Source organism: Elephas maximus, chromosome 10 (genome assembly GCF_024166365.1).
Source record: "Elephas maximus indicus isolate mEleMax1 chromosome 10, mEleMax1 primary haplotype, whole genome shotgun sequence".
NCBI lineage: Eukaryota > Metazoa > Chordata > Mammalia > Proboscidea > Elephantidae > Elephas > Elephas maximus.
Window position 1 is genome coordinate 112968046 of NC_064828.1, and position 18950 is coordinate 112986995.

At 47.7% G+C, this 18950-nt stretch overlaps 1 protein-coding gene across 2 annotated transcripts in view; it reads left to right on the forward strand.

The window, feature by feature from the left end:
* WARS1 (tryptophanyl-tRNA synthetase 1) overlaps positions 1-18950 on the forward strand; it is a 40538-nt gene that overhangs the window by 4547 nt on the left and 17041 nt on the right. The window contains exons 2-5 of one of the 2 annotated variants that reach the window (XM_049899622.1): positions 725-962; positions 6752-6901; positions 13669-13882; positions 14554-14662. In XM_049899622.1, coding sequence (XP_049755579.1) covers positions 6791-6901; positions 13669-13882; positions 14554-14662 — 434 coding nt within the window. In that variant the 5' untranslated portion in view covers positions 725-962; positions 6752-6790. The remainder of the gene's footprint in view (positions 1-724; positions 963-6751; positions 6902-13668; positions 13883-14553; positions 14663-18950) is intronic. The other variant, XM_049899623.1, reaches the window with a different exon arrangement.

An 18950-nucleotide genomic window follows, 5' to 3' on the forward strand; every position in this document is an offset into this window, starting at 1 on the left:
ACCATCCCTGCATACTTGGTATAAATCCCACTTGGTCACGGTGAATTATTTTTTTGATATGTTATTCAATTCTGTTGGCTAGAATTTTGTTGAGCATTTTTGCGTCTAAGTTCTTGAGGGATATAGGTCTGTGATTTTCTTTTTTTGTGGTGCCTTCACCTGGTTTTGGTATCAAGGTTATGCTGGCTTCTAAAAATGAATTTGGGAGTATTCCACCCTTTTCTATGCTCTGAAATACCTGTAGTAGTAGTGGTATTAACTCTTCCTGGAAAGTTTGGTAGAATTAGCTGAGCTCTTTTTATGCCCGTTTCACAAATGAGGACACTGAGGGAGGTCCAGAGAGGTAATGTGACTTGCCCAAGGTCTTGCAGCTGGAAAACGCTGGAGCTGGATTGAAATCCAGGGCTGTCTGATCCCAGAGTTCAGGATCTTTCCACTGCACTGTGCTGCCTGAGTGAACAGTAGCTGCAGGGAATTTCCCGTCTGCCATCTCGCCCCCCGCCCCATAACTACAGTACACACAAACACAGGCCATCACACACACTCTGAGGGTAGAAATGGGAAGGGTGGGGAGGCTATGGCAGGTAGTATGGGGTATGGGATGGCTGATGCAACCCGAGGTCTGGGATGGCTGATGCAATGAGTGGCCAATAGCTCTGACGTGAAGGGGATTACCTCGTTCTTGCACCCACCCCACCCCTGACAAGACGTTTTTATCTTGGAGGTTGATCAAGAGGCTGAAATGTTTTCTGAGAATCAAAACAATTTCTGAGAAACCCCATAGTGCAAGTAACCAAAGGGAGAGGTGAACAGGAAAGGAAAGCAAAGCCTTTTCTAGAAGTGAAACTGAAAGAAATGTGGGGAGAATATTAAAGACCTCTCACAGCACCAGCCTGTCTCAGCTACTCGCCTGCCCCGTACACTGTGACCAGTGGCCACCTCTGCAGTGTCCCACAACCTGGGTACGTATTGCCATCTTTGCCAGGCTGAGAGCCTGTTAGGTTTTGTAGTTTTTTAATCAGCTTTTGGTCAGAGTGCTGGGAACCTTTGCTTTGGGGTTGAGGAGTTGTCTCTCAGGATCAGGATCTTATGTGTTTTTATTTCATCCTGTTGACCCAGAGCCCCACAGGGAGTGGAGCAGCTGCCTGCTTGGATTCTGCCTTGCGTTTCAGCCTTTCAGCACCTCCGTGTTGGCTGTCATGTTTTTCGCTGACACTTTTTTTAAAATAAGCAACATCTGAACAGATTAGCATTTTTACTGTGATACCCAAAATTGTCTTACGCCTTCCTTTGTCTAGATTGATGGCTTCTTTTAAGATAGTGTCCATTTTATTATTTGGAGGGGAAAATAACATTTCTTCTTAGTGTTAAAAAAAAAAAATGGAGCATGATCTGTTTCAAGGTTTGGGGTGTAAAGAACTCCTTGTTCTAAGAACTTGATTTCCTGGAAACTTGCCAGTCCGGTGCTGTTGCCGGCCGCACCCTGGAGTCAGGATGTGAAAAGTGGTATTTCACCTCCTGGTGATATCCCAGGCATCCAGAAATTTCCTGAGTCCCTGCTCTTCCCAGCTGCTCTAGAACTGGTTGTCTTGATGCCGTGCATCCTACAAATTGCAGAATCATTGAATCCTCAGCTTACTTGTGAGGTGGTTTGGGTGTAGCCCAAGTCAGTATCAAATTGTTCTGTTACACAGTTCATTGCTCTTTCCATTCCTCATCCCAAAACTGTGTCCAGAACAGTGGAGCCTTTCAAAGCAATCACAGGATTAAAGTTCTTAAAAAGGCAGATTGGGAGTTAATTCTTTTTTTATTGCGGTATCGATGAAAGTTTACAGCTCGAGTTAGTTTCTCGTACAGAAATTGTTATGTGACACTAGTTGCTATCCCTATGATGTGACAGCACACTCCACCTTTCCACCTTGGGTCTCCTGTGTCCATTCAACCAGTTCTGTCCCTTTCCGCCTTCTCATTCCGCTTCTGGACAGGAGCCACCCATTTGGTCTCGTGTGTCTACTTGAAGTAAAGAAGCACACTCTTCGCGAGTATTATTTTATTTTATAATCCTTACTAATCTTTGTCTGAAGAGTTGGTTTCGGGAATGGTTTCAGTTCTGGGTTAACAGGGAGTCCACGGGTGGGAGTTCATTTTTAAGAGCCTTTTTTGGTTCTTTAAAGGTGTGCAGTGGTCTGCTGTGGAACATGCAGTTCAGTGTTTTACACTCAGTACTTCTGTTTAGAGGAGGTAATAGATTACTTCACAGAGTATAGCTTCATTTTCGTTGTTTCAGGTTGTAGTATTCACTAAATAGATAACGCAGCTTTTCTTAACACAGATTCAAAAGCCCTGTGTACAGTAGATGTGACAAAACACTTGAGACAATGGCCCTTATGGCTCCCCAGACCCCAGACTGCTTAGAACCACACACATACTGACGCACATGCAACTGTTGGTGAACTTTCAGAGTTAGTTCACAAAGAAGAAAAGGAGGCTGTTGAATAGATTGGGGGAGGGGTACAATAAATGCGGGCACGTGGTCAGATGTATGGAGTAAGGAAGACAGTGCTTCTGCCCTGCTTGCCCCTGACCACTCCTAGAGCACGAACACACAAAAGTTGTGTCACACTCATGCATTCGCGCGCACACGCACATGCACACACAAAGTCCAAATAGTGCGGGTGGTTCCAACACAGTGCATGCCTGCTGGTGATCCTGAGGACAGGGAGTCAGTTTTAGTTCCTGTTTGTGCTTCTTCTCAAGTGGGATTCTGGCGTTTAAAGTTACTTGGTTTTTCCTACAACATGGCCCTTACATGTGGGCTCAGTTCCTCTGGCTGGTCCTCTACCAACAGCACAGTTACCTGGTCCACTGTGTGCAAAGCTGTGACTGCCCACGGCTCACCCAGAGACTGGGCCGGTCACTCTGCCTGGACCTTCTCTAGGCATTTTCAAGGGCAGTTTCCATCTGTACTTGATTTTCATCCTACTCACAGACTTCAAATCCTTACCGCCACCGCCTGTTGCCTTCTGGGCAGAACACCGCATGTTTGGAAGGACGGGGTAAGCTGAAGGGAATTCCAGAATGCCAGGAGAGTGAGCAGATGTCAGCAGTGAGTGAAGAAACTGGAACAGAGGGGTGGGAGGGGGTCTGAAAAAGGGAGGACGCGGGGAGATCAGCTGGGCTCGGCTCAGCGTAAGGCGAGCGTTACTCTTAAACAAGAGGCTGTCTGAAGTCTAGACTGGGAAGCTGGCCTGAACCTGGACAAGCACTTGCAAGATAGTATAAGAGGGTACAAACCTTAGAGAAAAGGCTTAACTAGATGACTCCTGAGAGTCCTTCAGTCAGTAAACATTGGGAAGCTGTGTGCAGGTACTAGGAGTGCATGGAAGAATAAAGCCTGGCGCTTGCTTTAGTCGTCTGATGTCAGAGACCTAGGAACTAAAATGCGGTGTGAGCTTTGGTAGAGTTACTAACGGAATGCTCGGGGAGCATTGAGGAGGGGGTGACCAACTTGGTTCAAGGGGTGCCAGGGTTAGGAAAGGTTGTTTGAATTAGGAAGATATTGGCTACTTCCAGGCAGAGAAGGGTGGAAGATGTTCCAGGGTGGCAGGGGGAGGCTAGAATTCTGAGAGCTCAGGATCCAGAGGGGCTTTGGCAGGTCTGGTGGTGTAACCTGGGGAGGGTTGTCCTAACGTCCCTGAGCCATCAGCCTCTCCTGCTGATGCAGAAGGTTAAGCTGTACCACCCAGCCTTGCAAGCTGTGAGAATCAGGGATGACATGGACAGTGCCTGGGACAAGGCGCCTGATTGCTGTGACTGTGGTTTTCACCACTTTGTTACTTGATATGGACAAAGCCCCGTGACTCAGCCAGTAGCCTGAGCCTGGGGAGGTGGTGGGGAGCCTGGGGAGTCGGTGGGCAGCCTGGGCCTTTCTCCTCCCTTAGTGCTGGTCAGGGGGTGCTTCCTTATTCCTCCTCTCTTGCAGGCCTCCGCCAACTGTGGGTGGTAAGTTGGCTGTCTCACTAGACTTCCCGTTCTGGAAATCAAGGTGTTTTCCTGCAGGGAGGGGAGGCAAGGTGGCTGCTCTCTACTCCTGGTTTCCATATTGTAGTCTCATTGACCCATAGGAAAATTCGTTTGGTTAATAACTAACATGCTTTTTAAACACATACTTAACCCATGGATAAATAAAAATAAAGTACACCGCAAATGTGTGCGTTTGATTCATAGAGTTAACTAGAAAATTAAGAATTGGTTCAAGAAACAAAGTAGTCGTTTATTAAGCCCCTGCCACAGAACAGTTGCTGTGCTAGACTAAAAAACTAGTTACCTGTAATATCTTAATCCTCGCAGCAGTCCTGCAAGTTAGCATCCATGTTACAGTTGAGAGACTGAGGCTAAGTAGGTTGTAGGACAATGGTTGAGAGTGTGGGCTTTTGGGGCCGAGTGCTTGAGCTGGTCTTCTGTCTCTACCATTTGCATTATCTTGGGCAAGTGTTTTAACCTCTCTGTGCCTTAGTTTACTCATCTGTAAAATGCAGGTAGCAAGTCTGCCTCACAGGATCGCTGTAAAGATTGAATGTGCTGATACATACAAGGTGCCTGGAACAATCCAGCAGTGCCCCAAGTTAGCTGCGCTGGTGTTAGCATTGTTACCTTCATCCTCATCCAAGGTCTAGCAGCAAGTTATAGATGGAGCTGGGAGTTCAGCCAAATTCCAGAACCCTAACAAAACAAAAACAAATTTAAGAACAGTATTTATATCCTTATAAATACCTTGTAAAATGTACCTTGCCTTACAGTTTACAGACTGCTCCCCTGTCTTCTTCTTCTAACAGTCCTTGCTGTAGGTGAAGAGGTTCCCCTTGGTGCCATTTTATAGTTGAGGAAGCTGACATTCAGAAAGGGGAAGTGACTGACCCCCAGCCACTGGCCCACAGGTATCCAGCTCTGGTTAAGCCCAGGTCTTGGGACCCAGGTGCAGGGCTCTTTCACCATGCCATGTGGTTTCCCTTCCTTTGAGCTTGCTCTCTGCTGCTCACCAACCCGTGTATGACTACCGCCAAGAACCGAGGGTCTGGAGAGCAGACGCCTTGATGCACAGTTTTCAGGAATCTCTGAAAGCGGTGAGCATCGTCTTGCTCTTAAAGGCAGAGCTCCTCGTGTTGGCTCAGGAACAGCAGTTCCTTTTTTCCTTTTATCAGTGGTGAGATGTTCCTGTCTCTGGTCTTCAGCTCATGGCCTCAGTGCTATTTCAGAGTAAAGACCAGCTTGATAGTAGGTAGGGAAGTTAGTGGCCAAGGTCACTTTTTCAACCATCACCCCTTGCATATCAGCCCTAAGCTGGGTGTGCAAAGCTCTGAGGGGACAGCGGTAAGCACAGGAAGCTAGGCCCGGCCTTACTGGAATCCGTGCGAACCCACTGAGCAGTGTGCCAGGTGCTGTGTTAGGGAGAAGGCCAGGGGGCTAGGTCTCAACGTTGCTTCCTTCAGGGAAGACTTTCTGGAGGAAGCAACATCTAAACTAAAATTTGCTTGAGAGGGGCAGTTGAGGAGACACGAGGGGAGACAGAGAAGAAAAGGCAAGACAGAGGCACTACCTAGTGGTACCTGGGTTCAAATCCCACCATTGCTGCTGTCACCACCACATACTAGCTGTGAATTTGGGCAAGGTACTTACTACCTCTGTACCTCGGTTGCTCATCTGTAAAACAGGATAAAAAATAGTACCTTCCACACAGGATAGCTGTGCGGATTGAACCAGTTAATTTAGGGAAGCGTTTAGAACAGTACCTGGTACCTCGCGAGGCTATTGGAATGTTAAATAAAGTTACAGAAGCAGGAGGAGAAGGTATGATGAGTATGAGCAACTAGAAGGCAACCTCGGAGGACAAGGGCCTCGAGTTACCTGGTTAAAAGGACCACTGAGGGCAGGTGTGAGTGAAGAGGGGGGACGGTCTTTGCAGCCCTGTCCTCTGGGGATAGTGTAGGCGGGTGGAAGGCAGAGAGGGGCTATGGTGGCCTCGTACCTGTCCAGGAGGCCGCATCAGGTAGCCTGCTGTGTGCCCCCACATTTTGCAAATAATGACTCATGGACACACCTTCAGAGGTTCACAGTTACCATGAATAAGGCAGCATCTAGAATGGACGACGGCAGTGGGTTGGTTTAGAATGGACTGGCTACGTGTGGTCCTCACTTCACTTGGAACCCAGAACAGATAAGGCCGTGGCCCCACCCCCCGACTTCGCCTTGCCTGGGAACAGAGCAGCTGGCTAGTATAGGAAGCCATTTGCTCAGCGGTGTGTGGAATATGGCAGCAAAGCCCTGGGAATTTGTCCCCAAGGCAGTTAAAGAGCAACTAGCAATTTGCCAATATCTGCAGCTCTGGTGAACGTAGGTTTACCAAAGCACTTGGTATTTCTCCCCTGACCACACCTGAGTACCTCCTATGCCCGACACCAGGCAAGGCACGGGGCCCACACCAACAGGTGCAGCTTGGCCTTGGCTAGGAAGGACTACCTGGCAGCCCTGAAGTCAGTAAGTCATGGCGACTCCTCCAGTCCTCATCGTCAACATTTGTTCTCCTGTTTCCCACCGCCTCAGATTGTAGCTTATGTTTTTACTTTATGTTTTATGTCCATATTCTCTCTGACAACTCACCTCACCCTTTTTTGGGAAAAAAGGAGGATTCAGTACCCAAAAGGAAAAACCTCCGTGATGGCTTATTAATCAGTCTCTCTCTCTTTCCCTGCAGTCTTGTCTTGACCCCAGCTGCGAACCCAGGCCCCGGGAAATGGCGGACACAGCCAACGGCGAGCCCCCAGCATCCACAATGGAGCTGTTCAACAGCATAGCTGCTCAAGGGGAGCTCGTGAGAGCCCTCAAAGCCAAGAAGGCATCGAAGGTGTGTGTCTGGGGTTCTCAAATGTGCATCTGAACATCCTGAGCCTGTGGGGTGTGTCACCCTGCAGAAGACTGCTGGGGGTCTGTTCCCTCAGTAACAGCCATTTTGGCTTTAATTTTAAATTTGGTGTTTACCTTTATCAACCCAACTGATGAGCGTGGTCTGAAGAGCCAGTCGGTTCTCAGAGCCTTTGTGAATACAGCGTTCCTCCCAGTCCCTCCTGCTCTCTCCTGCTCCCAGAAACAAACCTTTTCAGCCCCTTTAGCTGGGGCTTTGTAGGTCCCCACCTCCCCCCACATCTCTAAATATCCTGCTTACTGCACTGCTCCTTGTTGGTATTTTTTGTCCTGTGGTAAATCTCTAACAAAACATTTGCCTTTCAAGAGTCTTTGCGGGTGCGCGTCAGTGGTATTAACTGTATTCATCATGCGCTGCACCCGCCACCGTTCTGTCCACTTCTAGCTTTTTCTGTCACCTTAACAGAAGCTCAGGGTCTCCGCCTGCCTGCTGCCTGCCCTAAGTCCTTGTTGATTTTCAGTTTGAGGCTTTCTCTGTGGGAGACGAGGGTTTAGCACGTCCACACTCACACCCCCATCCCTCCCATCTCCTAGTGTATATTGAATGGTAGTCAGGTCATCGTTAGCATTGACATTGTCATCACTGTGTAAACGCCGTTGACGGCTGAACCAGGAAGCACAGGCTGGGTTCTTTTTCTTTCCTGCCCAGCTTTTGTTTTCTCTGGAGTTCACACTTGCCTGGTTTTTGTCAGCTTGGCTTTTTGTATGTACTAATGATACTGTACCTCCAGACCCACCCCCAGCTGGGTGAGTCTCCTCTCAACTCACTTGCATCCACCAGTCTCTCAAGTTCGTCTCCCCGCAGGGGGGCCTCTCCAAGGACTTGCTGCTGGCTTTGCTCTGGACTGGTGCCTCCAGCCTCCCGTGCTTGCCCGCCTTGAGATCCGCTTTCACTGTCCACCCAGGGTTCCTTCCACCTCTCTGGTGGGTCCCCTATTTCCTGATCCTGTGTCTTGTTCTTCTTTACTTTACTCTTTGTGCAGAGCAAACCCCACAATGGTTCCTGAGGAAATGAGTGCAACAGAGATAATTTTTTGACATTTTACATATTTTTTTTTTTTTTTACCTTACGTAATGCTTGACTGATAAGTAGGCCTGGCATAGAATTCCAGGTTGGAAGTGATTTTTCTCAGAATTCTGAAACCATGGCTCCATTATCATCTATCTTCTAGGGTTGCAGTTGAGACGATGGACACTGTTTCCTGTGTTTGTTCTCTGGATATTTGCAGGATCTTCTCTTTGTCCCAGTGTTCTGAAATTTCTTGGGCTGGGTGCTCAGTGCTCCTTTCAAGCTAGAAACTCATGCTCTTTAATTCTCAGAAATTATATTGTTACTTTATTTCTTCTGTTTTCTCTGTTCTCTTCTTGTGGACTTTTTTTATTCAAACACTGGTCCTCTGATTTGCTTGCTTTTTGACTTTTTTCCATATTTTTTTCTTCTTGTTCTTTCAGGGATATTCCCTCAACTTCTAACCTTCCTATTGAGCTCTTTATTTCATCCTATCATTTTTCATTTCCAAGAGTTTGCTTTTGATCTCTGAATATTCTGCCTTCTAGCAGTCTGTTCTTCATTTCATAGGTGAAGTATCACCTTTTGAACTCCAAGGCCTTGATGATAGCTTTCTGGGTGTTTTCTGCCCCCTTTGTAACCTCAATTTCCTTCAAGTTCTTTTTTTTTTTTTTTCCTTCTGCCTTTCATACAGAGGCACTCTTGGGGTATTGGGCAATGCTTTGCTGTGCACCGTCACCCCTCCAGTCTTGGAGGGCTGATTGTAGCTCAGCACGTGCGAGAGGAGCCTCTCCATGTAGGTTTCACTCCCGGGAGGACAATCAGCTGTGCCCTTCTTCGGGTGAGTCTGCAGCATCAGGGTCTTTAGGTCTTGTCTTTGAGGTCAGTCAGATGCCCCAGAGAAGGCTTCTCTGGTCTGCTGTCTAGAGGCTGTGAGCTTCGCCCCCATGCAAGTGTTCTAGAGCAGAGTGAAAGAGAAAGTGGAGCTCTGTGATCCTCGCCGAGCACCCCATTTTCAGTGTGGTGCCCCTACCCTCCACGTGCATGATGTCTCCCAGTAGAGTTGACCCCGACTCATGGCCACCCCATGTGTGTCAGAGTAGAACTGTGCTCCATACGGTTTTCAGTGGCTGGTTTTTCAGAAGTAGATCTCCAGGCCTCTGGCTGGACTTGAACCTCCAACTTTTCGGTTATTAGCTGAGCATGTTAACCATTTGCACCACCCAAGGGCTCTGTCTACCAGTCTAGACGCTGCTAACCCTGTCGTCTCTAGAAACTAATCCACTGGTTGGTGGGAGAGGGCAGCTGTGTGGGGAGGTGGAGTGGGGCCCAAACAGTGCTTCTTCAACAGGTTTGCAGCCAGTGCTCCTGCTTTATAGCCCCTTTCACCTTCGCTTCCCTGAGTACCTGGCGCCAGCAGTACTGAGCCTCAGAGGCTTCCACAGCCCTGTGAGTTCACGCCTGCCAGTTTTCCACTACGCCTACCATTTGTTTTTCTCACATGCTCAGCCCCCTTACCAGCCATCCATCCTCCAGCTTCTAAACTCTTGCTCTGATGTCATCTTGCCTGTTTCCTTTGTCCTTGGGGGCTTTTGGGTTTTTTAAAGTCTGTTTGTGGTTGTCAACCATCTCACACCCACCCAGCTGTTTACTTTGACCACTTAGGCCCAAAATAGCCCATTACTTGTTTTTAAAGGAGATAAATTGTACAAAGGAGCCCTGGTGGCACAGTGCTTAAGAGCTCAGCTGCTCACCAAAAGGCTGGCAGTTCGAATCCACCAGCTGCTTCTTGGAAACCCTGTGGGGCAGTTCTACTCTGTCCTTTAGGGTCCCTATGAGTCAGAATCTACTTGACAGCAACAGGTTTGAGTTTTTTTGTTTGTTTGTTTGTTTTAAATCGTACTGAAAGAAAACCAAAAAAAAATCAAACTCAGTGCCATTGAGTCGATTCCGACTCGTAGCGACCTTATGGGACAGAGTAGAACTGCCCCATAGAGTTTCCAAGGAGCACCTGGTGGATTCGAACTGCCAACCCTTTGGTTAGCAGCCATAGCACTTAACCATTACGCCACCAGGGTTTTCACTGAAAGAAAGTGATGTCAAAAAAAAAGTGATGTCAAAAAAAGGAACTGGTTATTCTCAGGAAGGTATTCACTAGATAGGGCTCAATGGATTAGGCAACATTGTTTTAATTTTTTTTTTTAATAAATAAGTAAGAGAAATAAAGGGCCCAAATGTTGATCACTTCCTCTGTCAGCCCCTTTTGGGAGCTCGACTGTGATGTTTCTGTCCATTTAGCATTAAATTTTAGTCACGTTTAGTAAATGCTTTTAGTTAGTAATTCTCAGCGACGTCGCCATCAGGTTGACTACCAGCAGTTCTTTGCACAGTTAGGAGGACTCTTCAGAGCATGTTCCTTGACTCATGCCATCAGCTAACACACGGCTGGGGAGATCAGAGGTTACACAACACAGCCAGAGGTAAATGGTGAAGCACTCAGAAGGAAATTTGTATCTGACCCTGAGAGGTGTGTGCGGTAGAAGCATTTGCTGTTTTAGACACTCACTTCAGGCAAAATAGTTGAGGCGCATTCAGAGCACCAGTACTGAGAGGGTCCTGCCGGCTCTTCGTCCAGCTATTTCCCGCCATCTGTCTAGGCCATGGTCACTGACGTTCCTTTCTGCCCACTGTGCCCAGGGTTCTGGACCCACTTCTCTCAATCACAATTGCTAAAGCAAGGAGTGTCCTGGCGGGTAGGTCAGAATCCAGGCTGTGAGAGGGACAGTGGCTGAGAGCTGGAAAAGAGTCCAGAAATGATACTGGATCATAGGGGTTGAGATGGAGAACAGAGCCTTTTGTTTTTTCCCCCTTCTTTTAGTTTGAGTAAACGTTTTAAACAGAACTCTACTATTCGTGCAGAAAGTACTTAGGTCCTAAGTGGGCAGCTACTGAATTGTCACAAAATGACCACACCTGCATAAGCAGCTCCCAAATGAAGAAACCCCATAGCAGCACCCGGAGCCAGGGTTATGCCCCTCCTAGCCACCACCCTCCCCTCCCGAGGGAGCCTCCTCCGTCTGCCACCATAGGGTAGTTCCAGCCGTGTTTGAGCAGTAGATCATTGGACAGAATACAGCCTTTTGTGTCTGGCTTTTTTTCAGAACATCAGCTTTTAAATTCTGTTTCGATGTCTTCATCTATATTAGATTGTGAACAAGAACATCCACGGGGCAAGCCTGCCTTTCGGTCCTGGTCCAGATTGCAGAGCGAGGATGAGCTCAAGCAGGGACATGGTTAAATGTTTGAGTCTCAGAGCGCCCCCAGCTTCAAGCCAAGTTATACCAGATAGAGAGTGAAGTGTCAGCACAGCAAGTGATACAATGGTATTGACTGCATTGGACCTCAAAGGGTGCCCCCGGGGATACAAACAATCAAAACACCCAGCTGCTAACTGAAAGATTGGGGGTTTGAGTCCACCCGGAGGTGCCTCAGAAGAAAGGCTTAGAGATCTACTTCTGAAAAATCAGCCATTGAAAATCCTAGGGAGCACAGTCCTACTCTGACACACGTGAGGTTGCCATGAGTCAGAATCAACTTGACGGCAGCTGGTTTTTTACTGACGCTTCAAAGCAAGGTAGCTCTTCCCCTTGGTAATTCAGTGGATGATTTTTCTAAACACCGAGTTCCTCCCAGGCACTGAGCCTCGCGGCGCAGAGAGGAGATAAGTGAAACACGCTTTCCTGACCTAACACGGGCAAGCGTCTTATCTCTTGTATGAGTGGGATCTGTGGGGTTGTTGATTCCACACTTGTCATTTTAATGACAAATCCTTGCTAGGATTAGAGTTTGAAATGCACATCTGTGTGTGGAAGGCCCCCGAGAGTAAGAGTCTTCTCGGGTCCAGGTAAGGAGCCCTGGTGGCACAATGGGCGTTCAGCTGCTAACCAAAAGGTTGGCGGTTTGAACCCACCCAGCAGTTTTGTAGGAGGGAGACCTAGCGATCTGCTCCCCTAAAGATTACAGCCTAGGAAACCCTATAGAGCAGTTCTCTGTCACATGGGCTCACTGTGAGTTGGAATCGACTGTCTCAAAGGCACCCAATGACAGCAGGACTTAGGTGCTGTACCTGAGGAGCCCCTCACTTTACACAGAGGTTATAGCACATCACATACAGCTCTGAATGGGGATGCTGTGTTTCCCTGGGCAAGCAAACTGGACTGTGCCTGTCCTTTGTGATCTAATCCATTAAGGCCAATTCTTGGAGTGGAGCTTGAGGCCATGGCATGGCTCTTGTGAGTGCCAGACCTCCAGGGTGGCTGGTGTGGGCTCCGGAAGAGGGAAGGCTCCCAGAGATGTCCGCAGCCCCAAGGATACATTTTACTTTGTGCTTTTTTTCTTCTGACTTGTTTTAAAACAATCAACATGAGAATTCTTCAGACAGCCAGAATGCCGTGGTGTGCCCTTTGCCAGTGATCCCCTCCTTCACGTACAGCCTGAGAGCCTCACCTTTTCCTTGCCTTTGTCTGCTTTCTTGATATCTCTGTAAGCTACTGTCACCATCCTTGGTGGTGTCATTGGTTAAATTTCTATAAGCATTCACCTCGACCTATGTGGAATGAGAAAACCCGTTCCAGCACAGAACTCAGTGTGGCTCAACTAAAGGAGCCATCACACATGTTCTCTGCCATCAGTGGTCCTTGAGAAATCTTCAGGCTGTGAACTTTGTCACAGACAACAGTGTATGTAGCACTATTATGATGTACTCGGGGTAGTAACCCATAGCATTAGGACAACCAGTGAAAGTGAACTGTATTCAGGCCCACCACTTGCTGTATGCTAAAGGGAAGCCTCTTCCCCTTTCTGAGTCTCAGTCGTCACCTGGAAAGGGGCAGTGTGACCCTTCGCTGGGCTGCTGAGAGGCTGGACAGGTAACTGTGGGAGAGCATTTAACACAACATGGGCCACGTGGTAGGTGTCTAAGTCTCCTGGCGCTGCTGTAACAGAAATACCACAAACGGTGGCTTTACAGAAAAGGAAGTTATTTTCTCACAGCTTAGGAGGCTGGAAGTCTGAATTCAGGGCACCAGCTCTAGAGGAGGCCTCGAGCTCTGTCGGCGATGGGGAAGGTCCTTGTCTCAGCCTCTGCAGCCCCAGTGCTGCTCGGCTCCTCGTTGGTCCCCACATGTGCTCACGTCTTCCCTAGTCTGTGCTCCCTTGTCTCTGGGTCTGCAGTGCTCTTTATGTCTCACAAGTGGTTAAATTGAAGGCATTACTCTACTCTGATACAGCCTCCTGGATGTAACAGAAAACCCTGTTCCCAAACAGGATACAGCCACAGGCATGTTGGTGTGTGGTGTGTGCTGTCCAGTCGATTCTGACTCACGGGGACCCTATAGGACAGTGTAGAACTGCCCCAGAGGGTTTCCAAGGCTCTGATCTTTACGGAAGTAGACTCCACTTCCTTCTTCCTCAGAGTGGCTGGTGGGTTCAAACCACCAACCTTTTGGTTAGCAGCCGGGCTACTTAACCACCGTGCCACCAGGGCTACTTTCCACAAGCATAGGGGTTAGGATTCCAACACGTATTTTTGCAGGGGCACAACTCAGTCTGTAACAGTAGGCATTCAGCAGACATTAGCTATTACGAGCATTTCAGCCTTCACGTTTATTTTCTTCCTTCAGGATGAAGTTGATGCCGCTGTAGAGTTGTTGTTGTCATTAAAAGCAAGCTACAAAACGGCAGTGGGCGAGGATTACAAGGCTGACTGCCCTCCAGGAAACCCGGCCCCCGGGGGGGATTGTGGCCCAGATGCCACGGAGCCTGGGGAGGATTTTGTGGACCCGTGGACGGTGCAGACAAGCAGTGCAAAGGGCATTGACTATGACAAGCTCATCGGTATGTGAGAGGCTGTCCATCACCACAGCGACTCCGTGGATGCTTTTTAATTTTGAATTAGTTACACTAACTCTGGTTGTCCCAAGCTGCTGAGCTAGATTATGCTCCAGGTACCATTCCCACTAGAATCCAGTCCCAGCACTACAGGGTTTATTCTGTCATTGTTCCCTGGTTTACTGGCTGTGGTCTCAGTTGTCAGTGTTAATGTGGAAGACATTTCTTTTGTGTAGGGGGAGAAGGCCTGGAAGGTTTGGTTTGTGTTGGCATCATGCCTGGGGTACCAGTGTTTCCCCTTCATCTCAGTGATACCTGCTCCCCAGGCTTCCTGCCCTGCGGGGTACCAGTGTCTCCCCTTCACCTCAGTGATACCACTCCCCAAACCCCCTGCCCTGCAGGGTACCAGTGATTCCCCTTCATCTCAGTGATACCTGCTCCCCAAGCCTCCTGCCCTGTGGGGTACCAGTGTCTCCCCTTCACTCAGTGATACCAGCTCCCCAAGCCTCCTGCTCTGTGGGGCACCAGTGTCTCCCCTTCATCTCAGTGATACCACTCCCCAAGCCTCCTGCCCTGTGGGGTACCAGTGTCTCCCCTTCATCTCAGTGATACTGCTCCCCAAGCCTCCTGCCCTGCGAAAGTCATCGCCTCTTTTTTCCAAATTGTTTCTCCCCTAGTCCGGTTTGGAAGCAGCAAAATCAACAAAGAGCTGATAGACCGGATAGAGCGAGCCACCGGCCAGAGGCCACACCGCTTCCTGCGCAGGGGCATCTTCTTCTCACACAGGTTAGCCCTCCTCCCTTCTCCCTCCTCTCTTCTCCCTCTTCCCTATTCCCCCCTCCCACAGTGCTCCACACCCCCTCCTGCTGTGAGCGCAAACTGTAGCCATTAGAGGCTCTTCTCTGAGGCCACCTGATCCTGTAGGAATAGTGGTTGCAGTTGTAAGAAACTGGGATCCAGTCAGTAACTCAGCATAGGACCATGCCTGTCCCCTCACCCTCTGGCCCTTATTTACTCATTTGTAAACGGCCTGCCTCACAAGATGGAGGTCAAGTTCATAGCAGAAGAGATTCATACTAGATTTCAGGCTGTAAGTTGTAAAATGGCATAAAAGCAAGAGATTATTATAGAGGGGTAGGGAGGGAAAAACAGTAAGTAGACAGTAAATAAGTGATAACTTTGGTGAAGGCTAAGACAGAAGACAATCTGGGAAAGTCTGCACAGCTTGACCAAGGCAAAGTCATAGGAGCTTCACAGATACATCCAGACTCCCTGAAACACCGAGTTACTGGGCTGAGGACTGGGGACCAGGGTCTCATCCAGCTCAATTGGCCTAACAGTCTGTAAAGAAAATGTTCTACATCCTACTTTGGTGAGTAGCGTCTGGGGTCTTAAAAGCTTGTGAGCAGCCATCTAAAATACTCCACCCCATCTGGAGCAAGGGAGAATGAAGAAAACCAAAGACACAAGAGAAAGATTAGTCCAAAGGGCTAATGGACCACAGCTACCATAGCCCCCACTAGACTGAGTCCAGAACAACTAGATGGTGCCTGGCTACCACCAGCGACTGCTCCGACAGGGATCGCAATAGAGGGTCCTGGACAGAGCTGGAGAAAAATGTAGAACAAAAATCAAACCCACAAAAAAATACCAGACTTACTGCCTGACAGAGACTGGAGAAACCCCAAGAGTATGGCCCCTGGACACTCTTTTGACTCAGTACTGAAGTCACCCTGGAAGTTTACCCTTTAGCTAAAGGTTAAAAAAAAAAGGTTAGGCCTATAAACAATAACACATGTAGTTCAACCACATATAGGAGACTAAGTGGGCACACCAGCCCAAGGGCAAAGACGAGAAGGCAGGAAGGGACAGAAAGGCTGAACAAATGGAGAACCCAAGGCTGAGAAGGGGAGACTGTTGACACATCATGGGGTTGGCAACCCATGTCACAAAACAATTTGTGTTATTAATTGTTCAATGAGAAACTAATTTGCTCTGTAAACTTTCACCTAAAGAACAACTAAGAAAAAAAGAGACTATTGTAATGCTGCCCAGGTTCAGCATTTCCCATGCAATAAATAGTAGGCGTCCTGAGATCGTGAACGCTCTCCTCTTACCATACTGACCTACCCAGAAATAATCATCAAAAGAGAAGCTAATAGTGTGTGCACGGAGCAGAACGTCCCTGCCTTAGGCCATAAATGTCGTGCAGATAACGTCAGAAAACAGGTGGGTTCCGAAAACATTCCTGCTTCTCCCACCCCACAGATTACCCAGGGCAGGGCAGGTTCTGTGCTTCGTTCATGGAATTTAGGGTCTGAGATAGGCTGTTCTGTTCTAGTCTCACCTCGTGATCACAGGAGGGCAACCAGAATGAAACTCGGCAGACTACCCAAACACCTCAAGTTCTACCTGTAGGGAACTTAAGGCCCCGCTGAACCCACTTACTGGGCAGAATGTAAAGACCTTTTTTTTAATTGAGATATAATTCACATAGTGTGTGTGTGTGCGCGCGCGAATATATATATAATTTTTTTATCGTGCTTTAAGGGAAAGTTTACAGCTCAAGTTTAATTTCTCAGAGAAAACTTTATACACACATAGTTACATGCCCGTAGTTGCTGTCCTCCTTTCTACCTCATATTTGCCGCCTCTGTTCAGCCAGGTCCTGTCCCTTTTTGCCTTCTCATCTCGCCTCCAAACAGGAGCTGCCCATTTAGTCTCATGTATCTACTTAAGCTAAGGAGCACACCCTTCATGAGCGTCATTTTACATCTTATGGTCCAGTTTAATCTTAGTCTGAAGAGTTGGCTCCAGGGATGGTTTTAGTTCTGGGTTGACAGTCTGGGGGCCCTGCCTTCTGGGGTTCCTCCAGTCTCAGTCAGACCATTAAGTCTGGTCTTTTTACTAGAATTTGAGATCTGCATTCCACTTTTTTCCTGCTCCACCAGGCTCTGTGTTGTGTTCCCTGTCAGGGTGGTCACTGATGGTAGCTGGGCACCATCTAGTTCTTCACACATCACCCGAAAAGAAATGCCATATCCATTAGCAATCGCTCCCTGTTTCCTCTTCTCCCCAGACCCTGGCAACCACTAACCTACTTTCCATCTCTCTGGATCTGCCTATTCTGGACATTTCCAGTAAATGAATCACACAACATGTGGCCTTTTGTGTCTGGCTTCTTTTACTCACTTAACATAATGTTTTCAAGGTTTTCTGTGTTGTCCCATGCGTAAGTACTTCATTCCTTTTTATGGGTAAATGATACCCTGTTGTATGGATACACTAAATATTATTCATTCATCAACTGATGGGTCGTTTGGGTCGTTTCCACTTTTTGACTCGCAGGAATAGTGCTGCTGTGAGCATTCACATACCAGTTTCTGTGTGGCCGTATGTTTTCAGTTCTCTTGGGCGTATAACGAGAAGTGGAATTGTTGGGTCATATGGCAGCTCTGTGTTTTATTTTTTGAGGAACAGTCAAACAGTTTTCCGTAGCAGCTGTACCATTTTACATTGCCACCAGCAATGTATAAAGGTTCCAGTTTTACCACATCCTTGACAGCACTTGATATTATCCCTCTTTTTTATTACAGCCGCCCCAGAGGGTGTGAAGTGGCATACCTCTCTCATTGTGGTTTTGATTGGCATTTCCCTAGTGGCTAATGATGTTGGACATCTTGTGCTTATTGACCATCTCTGTATCTTCTTTGGAGAAATGTCTATTCAAAATCTTTGCTCACTTTTTGATCGGGCTATTTGTCTTTTTATTGTTGAGCTGTGATAATTCTTTACATATTCTAGATACTAGTTTCTTGTCAGATATATGATTTATAAGCATTTGCTCCCATTCTGTAGCTAATCTTTTCATTTTTTTGGTAATGTTCTTTGAAGCACAAAAGTTCTTAGTTTTGGTGAAGTCCAAATTATCTGTATCTTTCTTTGGTTGCTTGGGCGTTTGATGTCATATCCAAGGAACCATTGCTTTATCCAAGGTCATGAAGATATGCTCCTATGTTTTCTTCTAAGAGTTTTATAGTGTTAGCGCTTACATTTAGGCCTGTGACCCATTTTGAGTGAATTTTGCGTATGCTCTGAGGCAGAGGTCCAGCTCTTTGCGTGTGGAAACCCAGCTGGCCCAGCTCCGGTTTTGTCCTTTCCCCCACTGAACCGTCTTGGCATCCTGGTTGAAAATCATTTGACTGTAGATGTAGAGATTTATTTCTGGGCTCAGAATGGACTCAGTGGCAGTGGGTTTTCCACCAGGACTGTCGAGCTGGAGATGCTGAGCAGCTGCTGGGCCCCTCACTAGCTGAGTGATTGCCCACTGGAATCTGCCCTCTCCACACGAGCCTCAGGAAATTCCTGCGCACACCCCAGGAGCACCCCGTCCCCCAGGCCCCAGCACACATTCATGGGAAGGCTGAAAAGCTGCCTTTGTTCTCTTCTGCAAGCCCGTGGGAGCCTGATTTGGATGGGTGTGAGAATCAAAGGAGGATTCTTTTCTTGCAAAATAAGTTTTTTTATTCTTTCCTTACTTCAAAAGTAGAAGGTGATCACTTTCGTGAAAAAAAATTTTAAATAAGCACAAAAAATTGATAAACTGATTAAAAACCAAACCCGCTGCCGTTGTATTGATTCTGAGGCGTAGTGACCCTACGGGACAGAGCAGAAGTGCTCCATAGGATTTCCTGGGCTGTCGTCTTTACAGGAACAGCCTTCTGTGGAGCAGCTGGCGGGTTCAGACCGCTGACCTTTTGTTAGCACCCGAGCACTTAACCACTGCACCACCAGGGCTCCTTAAAAGCAATCACAGGAGAAGCCTTTTCAATAGAAGGTCTCTGCCATTTTTGTGTCATAAGCACCAAAGGTAACAGAGTCTGTCTGTGGGGTTTTTTTTCTCTTTAGTTTTCATTTCCAAATGATTATTAAAAACCAGTTGCCACCGAGTCAATCCTGACTCATGGCGACCCATGCGTGTCAGAGTAGAACTGTGCTCCACAGGGTTTTCAGTGGCTGATTTTTTTCAGAATTAGATTGCCAGGCCCTTCTTCTGAGGTGCTTCTGAGTGAAT